We start from the raw sequence: 18,390 nt of genomic DNA on the forward strand, positions 1-18,390 counted from the left end.
GCAGGGTAGGTGGATTGGCCACACTAAATTGCCCCTTAATTGGAAAAAAATGGAATTGCGTACTCTTTATATATTTTTAAAAATAATGTAGATCAAAAAAGCCAGTGATGGTTGCAACAACCCTGGCGAATAGCATTGAATAGAATAGCATTGAATACCATCCTCCCATTAAAAAAACGACCATTCACGACTCTCATTTCCTATCCCTTGACATTCATGCTCTCAGCGACCCTTTTATTCGCTTAGCTTCTCTGGCATACTGATTTGGTGGCTCTTTCAGAAGTGGAATTGGGAGTGAGGACTCCTCATTTTCCAATAACTCACTTTAATAATTTAAATAAAATAGGGGTGAGGGGGAAAAACATCAAATCAAGCCTGTAGCACCCAGTCCCAACTGTCCAATCTGAACCAAACTAATCTATGCCAAGGAACACTAGCCCGGAGTTTTTCAAACTTTTTTGCCCAGGACCCATTTTTACCAACCGACTGACCTTCGTAACCCACGCCAGCCAAACTTTGCAACCCGTCATTTTGCTTCCCTTTAATGGACAGGTGGTCCTCATGCTCTCACTTACTGTTTGTGTCTCACTTCCTTATTACAAACTGGTCCATCTTCGGTTCTTCACACACTCCTATTACTTGCTGGCAGCTACAAAACCTCCTCCATGATTTCAGTCAAAGAATGGATGCCATGACGTTAGTGTACATGTTGGGTTTGTGACCTGCCATTTCTGGAGGGAGGATTCAGGAAGAGGCGGTATTTGGACAGCCCGCTAACAGCAGGTGGTGGTAATCTGCCCCGCTGGGCACCAGGACTGTAGAACTGCTAGTTCCGCCTGACAGGGCATGCATGCAGACAGTGTTCTCTTTTGTTTTAACAGCACATGGCGTCCCATGAGTTTTATTTGTGAAGACTGATAACTCACTGATAAGCAATTATTATTATAATACACTATTGCAGAGGTTTCAAACATTCACATACATTGCACTCTATTCCTTCAATTCCACTTGCCCTGCCCCAGAGGAGAACCACACATCATTTATTTTCTGTGATCGCTGCTGGTGCCTTCTATGTGGATCTCAGTTTGAACAAATTGCTGCAACCCCTATACGTTTAACTACCACATAATTGCTCCTCCCTGTGATGATGTATTCATTGAAATCCAGTGAACTGGTGCTGACTGCCAGCATCGTGACCCGCCATTCTATCCCCACACAAACTTCACTCAGTGACCTTCACAGGCCCCAAGCTCCAACAGTCCCACCGCTGGATGTGATGTTCGGAAAGCTAATCACCCACTGAATAATCTGCCAATCGGATGGAGCAAGGCAAAATTCTGCGGCAACTAGAAGCCAGTCAAAGCCATTGGCTGCTCTCCCGCAATCGGGAATAACTGACTGCTCCACGACCCTCCCGACACCTGGGGCCGCAACCCTGAGTTTGAAAAACCCTGCACTAACCAGCATCAGATTAAACTGCTGAGGCGAAGAAATTTTCAATCAGATATTGAAGAAATTTTAGATGGCAGGGGCATTAAAATGTTATGGAACCACAGGGGAGGCAGGTAGATGGAGTTAAGATACAAATCAGCCATGAACTAAGCAGGCATACTGAACCTAGCCAATTGCTGTTTCTATGCTCCTTTGAATCATAACAAAGGTCCACAGGAGTTGGCAAAAGCAGCACCTTTCCAGAAGGATTTTTTTTTAAAAAAACTCCTCTTACTCAGTAATAATTCTGCTGCAGTATTCCTGGCATTCAGTGGGAGAACCTCTTATGAAGTTGCACACTCCCAGCATAGGGAGCAGGTGGTCAGGGAGTAATGAAAAAATACCATCACCACCGCAGACATTAGTGGCCTTCTCACCCTGATGTTAGTGAGTTAGAAATGGCTTTAGTTACAGGCTGGATGTGCAGGGCTTGCTCTCCTGTTGTCATGTCTAAATCGAGCAGCTCACTTCACCTGTCAGCCTTTATACCACTGCCCGTCTTTGGCCAAGGAAGTCTTGGGTGGTTGGTGAAGCTGCCCAGTGCTGCCAGCTGGTGGGCCCAGTTCCAGCCACACGGCTCATGCAAATTGCAGCCGGCCATATGATTTGGCTTTAAATATGACCACTTTAGACTGGAGGTGAGCCCAGGGCTTGTGTACATAAGGCAAACTGAAGCCTTGTCGCTGTCAATTAGATGCCAAGCATCCAGATCACCCCAAAAAGTTCAAAAACAAATCCACCTGACAAGACACACGGACGTGATAAATCACTATTTATTAGTTATACAAGTCTCATCATCAAATAAACAACTGTTCACATAAACCGTGAACAGTCAGGTCCCCAGATAATTTACAGTATTATAGGGTTATGGAATAAAACGAAGATTTAGGCATGTCCAAGAGCTGATGTTACTTCTTCTTGGGCAGGGCAATTGTGACGAGTTCGTAGATAACATAGGCTGCACCTGAAAAATGAGGGCAAAAAATGACTGTGGTTACATTAAAGCATTTAGAAAAAGAAAAATCAGCAAAACTGATGGACTTGTCCAGCATACACAAGTCAATGCACAGAACGTTTTCCTCAATCTCTGCTTTTATATATCGCTGTAATGTTGACATTTCCTCTTTGTTCCCAATTTCTCTGCCACCCATCATGGTTTCACGTCATTATTAGTCCTGTACCCAGTGTTAGAATACTGGATTCTACACAAGAGCAGCTCAGAGAAAAGCATTCTGCAAAATCCCCCCGTAAACTGAAGTTCTCACAAGTTGGGGCTGTGATCGAGAACAATGGTCTTGGTGCAGATGAGCACCACCCTCAAATTAATGGGGCTCCAATGTACCCTCATAACACACCTGTAGCAGAAGCAATTCTAACCTCCCAGCTTTTCCAGTTGTCGCCCAGGTGTAAACCTGCAGCTGAACAGGGTTAAGGTTATGCACCAGGAGGGCATCTTGCTAACCAGGCCCTAGTTTGCAGGGACCCAAGTTTTTTGCTCCTCCTATTTTGCAGCAGCTCATTTATGCAGAGTTTGTACTTTTATATAGACTTAAATCTCCCACAAAATGCAATCTCCCCCAACCCCCGCAAAGCTGACCATCAATGGGGCATGAGGGTTTTGGGATCCCTCCAGAATTTGAGAGCGAGTTGGTTATTCTTCATGCTTGTACTGAAGACAGTGAGAGCTGGCAGGTTGTTTGACCATCAGTGAGGGGGGTGAGTGGGCATTGGGAGTTCACAGTCATGCCCGTTGCTGTCCTCACCTGAATCCCAGGGTGTGCCACTGGATAGGAGCCAATGGCTTTACAGACCAAGATACGCAGCGGGGTCAGTAGATTTCAAAATGGGGTACCAAGCATTCCTTACCCGCAACCGTGAGGCTCATGGTTAGCCTGTAGAGCAGTGCATCCATCACACCGCCTTTTAAATGGACCGGCATCCCATTGTCCGCCTGCAACAGAGATAGAGAGTGTAGTCCCAACTGTGCTCTGCCAACATCTGCATTAGAAAAGCAGCCTGAAGGAGCCAAACATATAACTGTTGCCTGCGATTCCCGACACACAGGTTTCCATAGCATGGCAGGAACGCCACAGATCAGAACAGAAGGAGGCAGCAAACAAACCATTTACACACCTTCTGAAGGGACCGCCTGTCTTCACTGCACAGTAGAGCCAGGTGCGAAGGACAGGAGTCACAGTGGCACCATGTTCAGGGCGAGGTGGGGGTTGTGGGGTGGGAGGTGCGGGACAAAAGGAACACTAATCACATCAATGACCAATCTCCAGGGTTCCGTACCGTCCAAATCTGTTTCACGCACACTTTAGAGCACATGACTCACTGCGTCAGGCAGATAATAGTCTCAGTACCATTCAGTTGTATAGCACAGTTCCCATGACTACATATTGCCGAGACTTAGACAGGTAATGCAATTAATGTCAGCGCAGAAAACTAGACTCAAGGCTAGAAGTGTATTAGCCCAGTGAGACAAAGCAGAACCATATCTCATTCTCAGACATTTGCTATTGGGGCCCAGCCACTAGGTGGCGCAGAGGAGAGCTCTGCAGCGCCATTTTCCAGGAGGTGGTGCGGAGAGACGTCCAGTCCCTTTGCTCTAAATTAGCATAGCTCAAAAAGCACTCCGGCAAGGAACTGAAGTCCTGCATCATTGTAATGGGGAGAGAAAAGGAACTTGGGAGGGTACTCTCTGTACAGAAATTACTAGATACATAAAGCAATACAATAAAAGTTAATGGGATTCATCGCGAGGGGACTGGAATACAAAGGGATAGTTGATCAGTTAATCAGTTAGTTATTCAGAGCACTGATGAGAGCACATCTGGAGTACTGCATTCAGTTTGAGGGCCTGCACCACAGGAATGATAAACTGGCCTTGGACATGGTGCAGTGCCGATTCATCAGGATAACACTGGAGCTTAAGGGTTACATTCTGCGGATAGATTGCGTAAACTTTGTTTATATTCCCTTGAGTTTAGAAGCATCTAATAAATATTTAAAATCAGAACTGAGCTGACAGAAAAATTATTTATTCTAATGGGGAGCCGTCAGGGCAATAAATATCAAGGGGGGCATAACTTTAAATTTTGCACTAGGTCATTTAGGAGTGAAATTCAGAAGCACACGTCATGAAAGTCTGGAACTCTGCCCCCTAAAAGTCTGCATTCATTGGCAGAGGGACGACTGAGGATTTTAAGAGCATGGCTGATAGATTTTTGATGGGTAAGGGAAGACGAGTAAAGATGGGCAAAGGAGTTGAGATGCAGAATGTCCACCATCTGATTAAATGGTTGCACAAGCTCCAGGGGCCAACTGATCGACCCCTTCCCTCAGATCGATGCCAAGACACGGTGCTGGCTACAGTCCAAGTGAGATACTACACAAAATGTGGTCTGTTTATGCAAGTTGTGGTCAGGTAACTCAGCTTTGCATGTTAGTTGTTAGTGTGTAACAAATGTAGCAGCACGTCACTCGTTGCCCCAAGCTAATTTATTGGCGCAATCTAAGACACTAAACTCATCGCATTTTCATCTCAAAGATATCCCTTTCCCTTCACTCCTGAAGTCTGGTGTACTCAGACATAAAATAACCTAAAAATAATTCATTCTTCAAACAAGGTGTGTGAGCTGCAGGTGGTTTGAAATCTAAAACTGAACAGGCACAGCTAATGTCTCCGCTAAGTCCTTGATTCAATAAAACCAAAGTTCACTCTGGATTTGAACACTGCTCCCATGTGTTTCTCCTGGCCACAATACACGACAAAGTTCATCACCTGACAAAGGTAATAGTGGCAGAGTGGTTAGCAGTGCTGCCTCTCAGCACCAGGGACCTGGGTTCAATTCCAACCTCGGGTAACTGTCTTTGCCATTAAATTAAGGAGGCATTACTGGTGGCTTCGCCAGAGGTGCACAAACTCCAGGAAAGAATAATTATAAGGCTTCTGGGTGAGGAACCATTGTTTTTTCCATTCTCTGGGGCCACCTCTCAGCATTGCTTTAAAATTTTCATTGCCCCTGGAGGAACAGATCAATTGACTACTTATCTATGCGGAAAGCAGTCTGCCAGTTTGCCCACTTAATGTCTCTCTTTGTGTCACCAGCAAACTTAGATGCAAGACTCTCAATTGCATCATCTAAGTCATTAAGAACTACTATATAGTGAAAATTTGATACCCCAGCACAAATCCTTGCTTGAGCAACTTAAAAAAAATATATATATATATATATATATATATATATATATATATATATATTTTTTTTTTTATAAAAAGAGTAGCCAATTATTTTTCTTTTCCAAATATGGGGCAATTTAGTGTGGCCAATCCACCTAACCAGCATATCTTTGGGTAGTGGGGGTGAAACCTACGCAGACATGGGGAGAATGTGCAAACTCCACACGGACAGTGACCCAGGGCTGGGATTCGAACATGGGTCCTCAGCGCCGCAGCCCTGTGCTAACCACTGCGCTGCATGCGCCCCCTTGTTTGAGCAACTTGCCCATTATCCTTGCTTTGTCTCATATTGCTAACACACCTCCTAACCGGGACAATAAGTTGCCTTCAATTCCATTCGGTTTAATTTTAGTTTAGCCTCTTATTGGGATCTTACTGAATGCCTTTTTGGAAGATCATAGAAGCTACATCAGCTTGCCTCAACTTTCCTTGTTCTAGTGAGATGAGCTCCAGTTTCTCTGTCTATACATATAAAGCCTCTCATATCTGGCAACTTGTGGGGAAAAACTCACCTGAATTTTCATCCTATTGTTTTTACTGCAAAAGGAATCGACATAGAGGCACCAGGTTATCATGATGGACTATGCAATCTCTCCTTCTATGCTACAATATTCTATGACCAACCATGACAGAGGTAATGATCAGGAAACCAATGGAGAAGGATTTAAGAGTGGACCTTGCTTGCATATGCAATGTTAATGACTCGTGAGGGGGTTGCAGGAAACGTGTAAACTACTGCCCAAGTGATACTAGAATGGGTCAGCCATTGCTCAGAATTAACCACGCAAGATATTCTAATCATTAAAAATATGAACTCAAAAGGAAACTCAATTATTTGCTGGTAGCGCATTTTTCAGAGAAGGCTAGCTCAAGCAACACTCCGAGACAATGACTAGCATTCATTAGCTGCATTTGGCTTGGTTATGTTTTAAATGCACCTTGATGCCAATTTGCTGAAGTCAGTCAACAGTGCTACTTATTGGCATGCAGCCTGAAAGCAAAGATTGATCACAAAAATTCACACGTAACTACTGACCATATCTGCAGCCAACAATTTGTCGTTGGAAGCTTAAAACTTCAACTCATTTCTTCAAGTGGGGGGGGGGGGGGGCGCAAAAGAGAGAGAGAAAAAAGAAGTTCTGTGGAAGAAGTACAGATGCCTTCAAAATAAAGCTAAAATGTTAAACGGCACATATACAAATTAAAAACATTCAGATGAGAGGTTCAATAGCCTAGTATTTGAGTGCAAAACTGACAGTAAATAATCTTTACTCCAGTAGATTTGCTAATTTACATTAGTTTTTAATGTTAACACAGCCTGAATCCAATGTACTTCCCATGATCGATGGGCCTGCATGTACAGAAAGGGATAGTTTGGCTTCATTACATAATGCTTTAACTACCTCAAAGTCAATATCACTCATGAAAGCGGTGACGGCGGGCGGGAGGCAACCGCACAATGGAGGGCTCCCGGTCGGCAACGGCATTTTCGGGGCTTTAAGCCCGGTCCCAGGAAGGCGGCAGAAGAAGGGAGAAGGCACGGAGGAGGCACAGTGACGTCACAGGAGGAAAAAAGGAACAAAGAAAAATGTCGAGGGTGAGCAAGAAAACGGCCGGAAAAAAACAGCTGGAGGTCCGTCGGGGGAGTGGAAAGGTCACCGCGGGGTCACCAGGAAAAATGGAGGCTGGAGCACCAGGGAAGGCCGCACTGCTTACGGCTGAAGAAATAACTACGGTGATGGCTGCGGAATTTGAAAAGCAGTTGGCGCAGATTGTGAAATGCATGGAGACGGTGAGGAAGGAGATGAGGGAGGTTTTGAGTGTGCTGGTGGAGGAGGCGGTTTCCCCAGTGAGGACGGAGGTGGCGAGCGCAGTGGCGTAGGTGCGAGAGCAAGGGGAGGCGCTGAAGGAAGTGGAGGAGACGTTATTGCAGCACGGTGATCAACTTGCCTCGATGGGGAAAGAGATGCGGAAGGTGATGGATACTAACAAGGATCTGCAAGGAAAAATGGAAGACCTGGAAAACAGATCCAGGCGAGAGAATTTGAGGATTGTGGGGCTGCCCGAAGGAGTTGAAGGACCGAAGCCGACGGAGTACTTTGCCGCGATGCTGGCAAAATTATTGGGGGAGGGGGAGGATCCCTCCCGATATGAAATGGATTGGGCTCATCGGTCGTGGAGGCCTATACCAAAGGCGAGTGAGCCGCCAAGGGCAGTGACTCTGTGCTTCCGTAGGTACAGGGTGAAGAAGGTCCTGAGCTGGGCCAAGCAGAAGCGGGTGGTGCAGTGGGCTGGAGCTGGTATACGTGTATACCAGGACTTTACGGTGGAGCTGGCAAGGAGGCGGGCTGCCTTCAACCGGGTGAAGAGGGCACTGTACATTAGCAAGGTGCGGTGCGGCATTGTATATCCAGCGAAGCTGAGGGTGACTTACAAGCTCAGGGACTTTTATTTTGGAACGGCGGAAGCAGCGGAGGAGTTTGCGAAAGCAGAAGGACTGTGGCAGAACTGACAAATTGAGGAATGGCCATGTGCTGATGTAACCTCATGACTGTATTTTCTTCTTTTTTGTATCACTGCGCGCAGGTGTAGAGATTAAAGGAGCCAATGTGGTATATATTTGGACAAGGGAAGGGACACATCAAAATGAGTTCTTTGGGGTGTAGGTGGATATGCGGGGTTTGTGTGCTAAAAGGGGATCTTTGGGACTTCCGGGTGCGGCGATGACCAGCTGAGTCGCACGTTTCGGCAGCTCCCGGTGAAACGGACTTTTGGGCTCTTGATAGGAGCCCCAACGGCAATTTTAACGGCTAAAAACACCGTGCGGTAAACCAGAAGGGAATTTCCCCTGGACACGGATGGAAAAAGGAGAGGAAAGTGGCCGGATTGCAGCGGATCCTTTGGAACAGCGGCAAGGAAGGCAAGCAAAAACCAAGATGGCGTCGGAATGTGGCAGTTTCACATGGGGCCCTGAACAACAAGAGTTCTTGAAATGCTGCGTGGAAGAGATAAAAAAGGAAATGAAGAAAGAGCTGTTGGCCCCGATACTACAGGCGATTGAAGGGCTAAAGGAGGAACAAAAGACCCAGGAGCGGGAGCTTCGGGTCGTGAAGGCGAAGGCAGCCGAGAATGAGGACGATATACAGGGCCTGGTGGTGAAGACGGAGATACAGGAGGCACATCAGAAACGATGTGTGGAGAGGTTGGAGGCACTGGAAAACAACGCAAGGAGGAACAACCTGAGGATTCTTGGTCTTCCTGAAGGTGTGGAGGGTGCGGACGTCGGGGCATATGTGAGCACGATGTTGCACTCGTTAATGGGAGCGGAGGCCCCGGCGGGTCCGTTGGAGGTGGAGGGAGCATACCGAGTTATGGCGCGAGGACCGAGAGCAGGAGAAACTCCCAGGGCCATAGTGGTGAGATTCCTCCGTTTTAAGGATAGAGAAATGGTCCTTAGATGGGCGAAGAAAACTCGGAGCAGTAAATGGGAGAACGCGGTGATCCGCGTTTATCAAGACTGGAGTGCGGAGGTGGCGAGAAGGAGGGCGAGCTTTAATCGGGCCAAGGCGGTGCTTCATAAAAGGAAGATAAAATTTGGAATGCTGCAACCGGCAAGACTGTGGGTCACATATCAAGGGAGGCACCACTACTTTGAGACGGCGGATGAAGCGTGGACTTTTATTGTAGAAGAAAAACTGGAATGAGTGGATTATTAAAAAGAACGTTGGGACAAAGTGGTGAGGCGAATGGGGGGGGCGAAGAGGGGTTTTATGTTCTAATCCTGCGGTGTGGTAACTTTTCTCTCTCCCACAGGGGGTGATGGGGGGAGGGAGAGGAGATGGGGCGTTGGCCATGGGGGGCGGGGCCAAGGGAGAAGCGCGGGCTTGGCTCCCGCGCTATGATAATTATGGCGGGAATAGAGAAGCAGGAAGGAGGGGGCGTCGCACGGTGCGAGCCGTGGTCACGGGGGGAAGCCGAGGTCAGCCAGAGTTTGCTGACTTCTGGGAGCAACATGGGGGGAGTAATTACGCTAGCGGGGGGTCTAGCGGGGGGGGGTGGGAGGGGGGAATTACTGGGTTGCTGCTGCTGGGGAAAGGGGGGAGCGGGTACGGGAGAGGATGGGCGGGGGGGCACCGCCTGGGGGAGATACAGCTGCGTGGGAACTGGGTGAGAAGCTGGAAAAAGATGATGGCTAATCGGCAAGGGGGGGGGGGGGGGGGGTGGGAAGCCCCCCAACTCGGCTGATCACGTGGAACGTGAGAGGGCTCAACGGGCCGATAAAGAGGGCACGGGTACTCACACACCTTAAGAAACTTAAAGCAGATGTGGTTATGTTACAGGAAACGCACCTGAAACTGATAGACCAGGTTAGGCTGCGCAAAGGATGGGTGGGGCAGGTGTTCCATTCGGGGCTAGATGCGAAAAACAGGGGGGTGGCTATATTAGTGGGGAAGCGGGTTATGTTCGAGGCAAAGACTATAGTGGCGGATAACGGGGGCAGATACGTGATGGTGAGTGGCAAACTACAGGGAGAGACGGTGGTTTTGGTAAACGTGTATGCCCCGAACTGGGATGATGCCAATTTTATGAGGCGGATGCTAGGACGCATTCCGGACCTGGAGACGGGAAAGCTGATAATGGGGGGAGACTTTAACACGGTGTTGGAACCAGGGCTGGATAGGTCGAAGTCCAGGACTGGAAGGAGGCCGGCAGCAGCCAAGGTGCTTAAAGATTTTATGGAGCAGATGGGAGGTGTGGACCCGTGGAGATTCAGTAGACCTAGGAGTAAGGAGTTCTCGTTTTTCTCCTATGTCCATAAAGTCTATTCGCGCATAGACTTTTTCGTGCTGGGTAGGGCATTGATCCCGAAGGTGAGGGGAACGGAGTATACGGCTATAGCCATTTCGGATCACGCCCCACACTGGGTGGACTTGGAGATAGGGGAGGAAACAGGAGGGCGCCCACCCTGGAGAATGGACAAGGGACTAATGGCGGATGAGGGGGTGTGTCTAAGGGTGAGGGGATGTATTGAAAAGTACTTGGAACTCAATGACAATGGGGAGGTCCAGGTGGGAGTGGTCTGGGAGGCGTTGAAGGCGGTGGTTAGGGGGGAGCTGATATCAATAAGGGCACATAAAGGGAGCAGGAGAGTAAGGAACGGGAGCGGTTGCTGCAAGAACTTGAGGGTGGACAGACAATATGCGGAAGCACCGGAGGAGGGATTGTACAGGGAAAGGCAAAGGCTGCATGTGGAATTTGACTTGCTGACTACAGGCACTGCAGAGGCACAATGGAGGAAGGCACAGGGTGTACAGTATGAATATGGGGAGAAGGCGAGCAGGTTGCTGGCACACCAATTGAGGAAAAGGGGAGCAGCGAGGGAAATAGGGGGAGTGAGGGACGAGGAAGGAGAGATGGAGCGGGGAGCGGAGAGAGCGAATGAAGTGTTCAAGACATTTTATAAAAAATTATATGAAGGTCAACCCCCGGATGGGAGGGAGAGAATGATGGACTTTTTGGATCGGCTGGAAATTCCCAAGGTGAAAGAGCAGGAAAGGGTGGGACTGGGAGCACAGATCGAGGTAGAAGAAGTGGTGAAAGGAATTAGGAGCATGCAGACGGGAAAGGCCCCGGGACCGGACGGATTCCCAGTCGAATTTTATAGAAAATATTTGGACTTGCTCGCCCCGGTACTGACGAGGACCTTTAATGAGGCAAAGGAAAGGGGACAACTGCCCCCGACTATGTCTGAAGCAACGATATCGCTTCTCTTAAAGAAGGAAAAGGACCCGCTACAATGCGGGTCCTACAGACCAATTTCCCTCCTAAATGTGGATGCCAAGGTCCTGGCCAAGGTAATGGCAATGAGAATAGAGGAATGTGTCCCGGGGGTGGTTCACGAGGACCAAACTGGGTTTGTGAAGGGGAGACAGCTGAACACGAATATACGGAGGCTGTTAGGGGTAATGATGATGGCCCCACGAGAGGGTGAAACAGAGATAGTAGTGGCGATGGATGCCGAGAAAGCATTTGATAGAGTGGAATGGGATTATTTGTGGGAGGTGTTGAGGAGATTTGGTTTTGGAGAGGGGTATGTTAGATGGGTGCAGCTATTGTATAGGGCCCCAGTGGCGAGTGTGGTCATGAATGGACGGGGATCGGCATATTTTCGGCTCCATAGAGGGACAAGGCAGGGATGCCCGCTGTCCCCATTACTGTTTGCACTGGCGATTGAGCCCCTGGCGATAGCGCTGAGGGGTTCCAAGAAGTGGAGGGGAGTACTTAGGGGAGGAGAAGAACACCGGGTATCTTTGTATGCGGACGATTTGCTACTATACGTGGCGGATCCGGCGGAGGGGATGCCAGAAATAATGCGGATACTTGGGGAGTTTGGGGATTTTTCAGGGTATAAATTGAACATGGGGAAGAGTGAGCTGTTTGTGGTGCATCCTGGGGAGCAGAGTAGAGAAATAGAGGACCTACCGTTGAGGAAGGTAACAAGAGACTTTCGTTACCTGGGGATCCAGATAGCTAAGAATTGGGGCACACTGCACAGGTTAAATTTAACGTGGTTGGTGGAACAGATGGAGGAAGATTTCAAGAGATGGGATATGGTAGCCCTGTCAATGGCAGGGAGGGCGCAGGCGGTTAAGATGGTGGTCCTCCCGAGATTCCTCTTTGTGTTTCAGTGCCTCCCGGTGGTGATCACGAAGGCTTTTTTTAAAAGGATTGAAAAGAGCATCATGGGTTTTGTTTGGGCCGGGAAGACCCCGAGAGTGAGGAAGGGATTCTTACAGCGTAGCAGGGATAGGGGGGGGCTGGCACTACCGAGCCTAAGTGAGTACTATTGGGCCGCTAATATTTCAATGGTGAGTAAGTGGATGGGAGAGGAGGAGGGAGCAGCGTGGAAGAGATTAGAGAGGGCGTCCTGTAGGGGGACTAGCCTGCAGGCTATGGTGACAGCCCCATTGCCGTTCTCACCGAGGAACTACACCACAAGCCCGGTGGTGGTAGCTACACTGAAGATTTCGGGACAGTGGAGACGGCATAGGGGAAAGACTGGAGCTTTGGGGGGGTCCCCGATAAGAAACAACCATAGGTTTGCCCCGGGGGGAATGGATGGGGGATATGGAATGTGGCAAAGAGCAGGAATAACGCAACTGAAAGATCTATTTGTGGATGGGAAGTTCGCGAGTCTGGGAGCGCTGACCGAGAAATATGGGTTGCCCCAAGGGAATGCATTCAGGTATATGCAACTGAGGGCTTTTGCGAGGCAACAGGTGAGGGATTTTCCGCAGCTCCCGACACAAGAGGTGCAGGACAGAGTGATCTCAAAGACATGGGTGGGGGATGGTAAGGTGTCAGATATATATAGGGAAATGAGGGACGAAGGGGAGACTATGGTAGATGAACTAAAAGGGAAATGGGAAGAGGAGCTGGGGGAGGAGATCGAGGAGGGGCTGTGGGCGGATGCCCTAAGTAGGGTAAACTCGTCGTCCTCGTGTGCCAGGCTAAGCCTGATTCAGTTTAAGGTATTACACAGGGCGCATATGACTGGAGCGCGGCTCAGTAAATTTTTTGGGGTGGAGGATAGGTGTGAGAGGTGCTCGAGAAGCCCAGCGAATCATACCCATATGTTTTGGTCATGCCCGGCACTACGGGGGTTTTGGATGGGGGTGACAAAGGTGCTTTCAAAAGTAGTGGGGGTCCGGGTCGAACCAAGCTGGGGGTTGGCTATATTTGGGGTAGCACAAGAGCCGGGAGTGCAGGAGGCGAGAGAGGCCGATGTTTTGGCCTTTGCGTCCCTAGTAGCCCGGCGCAGGATATTGCTAATGTGGAAGGAAGCCAAGCCCCCGGGGGTGGAGACCTGGATAAATGACATGGCGGGGTTTATAAAGCTAGAGCGGATTAAGTTCGTCCTAAGGGGGTCGGCTCAAGGGTTCACCAGGCGGTGGCAACCGTTCGTCGAATACCTTGCGGATAGATCGATGGAAGGGGAAAAAGAAGGCAGCAGCAGCAGCCCAGGATTTGGGGGGGGGGGGGGGGGGTGTAACTTGTGACAAGGCAGTTGCCAATTAGGGCTAGTTTTCATTTTTGTTATTTAATATTTATTCATTTTTTGCTTATATAAAATAGGTCATTGTTATTTGTGCTGTTATAATATTGTGTAAAGGATGCACAATGTACTGTGTTGGTTGACCAAAAATTTTCAATAAAATATTTATTAAAAAAAAAAGGGGATCTTTGGGCTTTCCTAGGGCCGGGCAAGTGGGAAAGGGACACCGGGCGGGGGCCTCCACGCTGGCCGGTTTAAGCCGGCCAGTGAACGGGAGTGAGGTGGGGGGAGGGGCTGCGGCCATCGGAGCCTGGCAGAACAGGGTCCGAGTGGTCTAGCCGGGGTGGAAAGTTGGGGGGAAGGAACCGAGGTTGGGAGGAGGAGTTTTACAAGAGGCAGTGGACGGGAGGAGCTGGAGACCTGGGGTGGGGGTGGTGGGGGGGGAAGCTGTGTAAGATTAAGGGTGACTACGGGTAATCCCTGATTCCTTTTTGCCATTTGTTTATGTAAACATGCGGGTTGAGGTTCGGGGGTTGGTGGGTAGATCGGATCGTTGTTATTATGGGGACTGACATATCTTGCTGATTATTGTTTATTGTTGATGGATGTAAATGTGGGAGAAAATGTGAAAAAGGAGAATTAAAAAAATATCACTCATGAAAGGCAAATAAATATGGGCTTTGGAGTTGTTAACTTCAAACACAATAACGTCAAACCATTTGAAACCCGCAGATCGCAAGCTCCCATTGGCAAGTTCTGACTATGAAATGGCTAAAATCAGAAGCGTACAGATCTTACCATGGTGCTCACTCTCTGTAAACATGGGACAACGAAATGCCTGTAGTTGTGTAGGAAGGGAGGTTGCATCGCCCCTACGAAAGCTGTCTGAAACCATACTGAAGTTATTGGTAGGGGTTGAGTACTTCACTTGCATTTTGGTCTATAATGTGAGAAATGGGACATTTGGCAAGAATGGCTTGCTTTGCAGGAATGTTGAATAGCCTACTTCTGCTCCGACATCTTATAGGACATACAAGCCTCAAAGTTCTCCACCACTGGAGTTTTCCTGAACTCATGCCTGGGTCTGTTTTGGATTAATTGATGTGTATTGATTGACTCCAGTCTTGACCTCAAAGGTTTCGGTCTTATTTCCGTTGCTAGGGACTGTTGTCAATATCGTGCCGTGCAGAAGCCAGAGGATGCTGATGAATTTCTCTGGACAGCTGGCCTTTGATCGGGTCTTCCATAGTACTTCCTGATTTACTGAGTCAAAAGCCTTGGTCAGATCGATGATGGCCTGGATTGATGTTGCTCCTGGCATTTCTCTTAAAGTTGTGGAGCAGATGTCAATGCCTGAGAGACCCTTGTTCAGAAGAGACCTACTTGGAGGAACCTCCTTGTTCAGAAGAGACCTACTTAGAGGAACCTCCTGATTAAAGAGACAATTCTTCAAGAACACCCGACGACAAGAGGTCCGGAAAAGGAGTCTGAGAAAGGAAAACCAGCGATCGGGTCCAAGGACCGATCTCATTCCTGGAAACACCTGCTAAGTGTGCAGTCACAGATGCAGCTCTAGGATCAAGCTCATCATCCATGCAAGGACCCAGGACCAGTGACACGCAGTTTCTTAGGTGGTCAATCATACCCGTTAGCAAGTAATTGCCAAAGAAGGATATTGATTACCATGATTAGCTAATAACTGTTATTGTTCTATTGCAGGAGGACCAGGATGACAGGTGGCAAGACCTCGAGTCTTTTCTTGTTTAGAAATTCCTATTTAATGGCACTTGGGAGTAGAAATTAATTTCCACGTTTAGCATACAAACGGGGAAAAGGTTTTAAATGTTTCAGTTGCGTTCAGATGACCTGCATTAAGTGCACCATGTTCGCCATCTGGGAACACATTTAAAATACAGGATTTCAGCAGCTGTGGAGTAGTGTCAAAAACTATATGCAGAGCTCAGATGCCTGAAGTAGTCCACCCCATTACATACGGTCACTCACCTGGAATATCTTCTGCTTCTCAGGAACCTTGTTCGCCACTCGCCTGCAGGCTGCAGTGCTGAAGGTCCGCTGTGAAATCTGTTGAAAAGCCTGGGGGAGAACATTGAAATACAAAACTTACCAAATGGATAATTTATTTTATTGTTTTTTTTTTAAATTTAGAGCACCCAATTATTCCCCCCCCCCGCGTCAATTTAGAGTGGCCAATCCACCTATCCTGCACATCTTGGGTTGTGAGAGTGAAACCCACTTAAACACGGGGAGAATGTGCAAACTCCACAGTGTGGGGATTGAACCAGGTCCTCAGTGCCGAGAGTCAGCAGTGCTAACCACTGCACCACCCCAAAATGGATAATTTATAACCACTGACTGAAGGAAAGCACCCCTCTACACCCGAATGATCACCTGGCTCTTAATTGCCACTATCGCATTCCTTGGTGGATCTCAGAGCATTTCATGACCAACTGAATACTTTTGGACTGCAGTAGGTCATGTGGGTAGTAAGTCCTAACAAAGTCTGATAAAACAGCAAGTGAGGTGAATGGCAAATTAATTTAGCTATCTGCTTTATTGAGTGATATACCAAAGGCAAGTTTGACAAATTCATCTCCAACTTTCAAGCACACACTGACTGTTAGCTGAACGGGTAACTCTGGTTTGTCCCAAGGCAGATGTCAGAAAAGTCCATGCACATATGTACTTAGCATGACATAGTTATTTGGAGCATGGCCTTAGACGAGCTACGATGACCAAACTGACAAAGTGAAAATTCAAAAGATGCAGGTTTCCTGAAGCAAGATGGGGAAAGGCTGGAAACACTCAGACAGCATCAGTTCAGGAGAATAGAAATGGCAACACTGCCCTTCTTCCCACAGTTGCCTGCTGAATGACTGGCCATAAACAGCCTGGCATCCCACAGACTATACATTCCCAACCCAAGCAACTCAGGAAAAAAGGGAGAAAATAAACATAACCTGTTGAGCCCCCTCAGATGTTTCAATAAGATCATCCCTCATTCTTCAAAGCTCCAATGATACCTTATAACAGCACCAGTTATAAGGTGCTGCATGGCTGATCTCACGGTGGCCTTAACTCCATTTTTCTGCCTGTTCCCATAACTCCCTTGTCGGTCAAAAATCTGTCTAACTCAGCCCTGAATATACTCAATTGGCAGCCTGTGCAGAAGAGAATTTCAAAGACTAACAACCTTAAAGAAGAAATTCTTGCCAATCTCATTCCAGTCTCTTTTTGCACCAGTTCTAGATTCCACTCAGCATCTACCCTGTTGAGCCCTCTCACATGTTTCAATAAGATCATCCCTCATCCCTTCAAAGCTCCAATGATAATAAATGAGTACAGGGTTCAACCTTTCCTCTTAAGACAACCCCTTCAGCACAGGGATCAGCGAGTGAATTTTATCTGAACCGCTTGCGATGCAAGTATAGATAGCCCTGCACAGCAATGCTTGCGGTTACATTATCTGTTTTGATATTATCACGCAGCATTTACTCCTGCATGAGATATACATCCAGATATATACAGACCAACATCAAATATTACATATAACATGATGATTGAAGATACAGAGAAATGTGAAGTGGGGTGAAATGAGGCAATATAAATTAAATGGCAAACTTAAAAGTAGATGCAGGAGGAGCACACATACACAAATCTTTGACAGTGACAACGTTCATTGAAAAAAAACATTAAAAAGCAGACAGAATCTCAGTTTGCCACACAGGCCTTGAGTAACTGCCTGTGTGGAGCTTGCAGTCTCCCTGTAACTGCCTGGGTTTCCTCTGGGTGCTCCGGTTTCCTCCCACAGTCCAAAGATGGGCAGGTTAGGCGGAGTGGCCATGCTAAATTGCCCCTTAGTGTCCAAAGATGTGGTTACAGGGATGGGGCAGGGGATTGGAGCTAGATGGGGCATCCATTCATAGGATCGGTGCAAATTCGATGGGCCAGTTGGCCTCCTTCTGCCCTGCAGGGAATCTATGGCGATGCAGGCTAGACGAGGCTGCGACTTGCAGGCCTCAACCCCAAAACCTCCACAGTCTCAGGAGGAACAAGAACAGAAACCAGAGCACAGGAAGTCTGGCAGGTCCCGGTCTATTCCGCCATCTCACGCCGGTTGGGGAGGGGGGGTTGCGGGGGACTCTCCCTCCCTCACGACCACTGGAATGGGGGTCAATCTCGCTCGTTCGCCGCCCCACTGCGTCCTCACCCGCAGGCCCCTCACTCCCAGGCTGCTCATTTCGCTCCGACTTCCCGCAAGGACAAACCCACAATGCACCGCTTCTACCGGCTGGTGTCCACGTGACCTGACGACTGTGACGTCAGGACGGCGCCCAGGCCGCGGCCCCCATTGGGCGGCTCGCCGGGCCCCGATCCACGTGATCCCGCGCCAAGCGCAGCCCCGGAGGAGACAAAAATCACCGCAAAACCACCGTCCGTATCCCCGGTTACTGAATCCCAGGCAGAAATCTGCGGGGTATCAGACAATTAAACACAAATACAGACCCGCACTGTATATATAGCCCTGCACAGCAATGCTTACGGTTACATTATCTGTTTTGATATTATCACGCAAGGT

The 18,390-nt window shown here is 48.3% G+C and overlaps 1 protein-coding gene across 1 annotated transcript; it reads right to left on the reverse strand.

Annotated features, from left to right (window-relative positions):
• Positions 1-2,246: 2,246 nt before the first annotated feature.
• Positions 2,247-18,124, reverse strand: LOC140421034 (cytochrome c oxidase subunit 7A2, mitochondrial-like). The gene is made up of 4 exons (XM_072505334.1): positions 18,022-18,124; positions 15,798-15,887; positions 3,358-3,442; positions 2,247-2,455 (listed from the first exon to the last, which is right to left on the reverse strand). Exons 1-4 carry the CDS (start codon positions 18,049-18,051, stop codon positions 2,400-2,402), a joined length of 261 nt encoding a protein of 86 aa, XP_072361435.1. The 5' UTR covers positions 18,052-18,124; the 3' UTR covers positions 2,247-2,399.
• Between the last annotated feature and the right edge of the window lie 266 nt (positions 18,125-18,390).

This window comes from Scyliorhinus torazame, chromosome 1 (genome assembly GCF_047496885.1).
Source record: "Scyliorhinus torazame isolate Kashiwa2021f chromosome 1, sScyTor2.1, whole genome shotgun sequence".
Classification (NCBI taxonomy): domain Eukaryota; kingdom Metazoa; phylum Chordata; class Chondrichthyes; order Carcharhiniformes; family Scyliorhinidae; genus Scyliorhinus; species Scyliorhinus torazame.

Bases quoted from the DNA above. Each gene is read 5' to 3' on its own strand.
- LOC140421034 (XM_072505334.1), bottom strand. From the start codon at position 18,051: ATGAGCAGCCTGGGAGTGAGGGGCCTGCGG. The intron at 15,888-18,021 runs GTGAGGACGCAG...GTTCTCCCCCAG, and splicing joins TGGGAGTGAGGGGCCTGCGG to GCTTTTCAACAGATTTCACA. The intron at 2,456-3,357 runs GTAAGGAATGCT...CTCATTTTTCAG, and splicing joins CATGAGCCTCACGGTTGCGG to GTGCAGCCTATGTTATCTAC.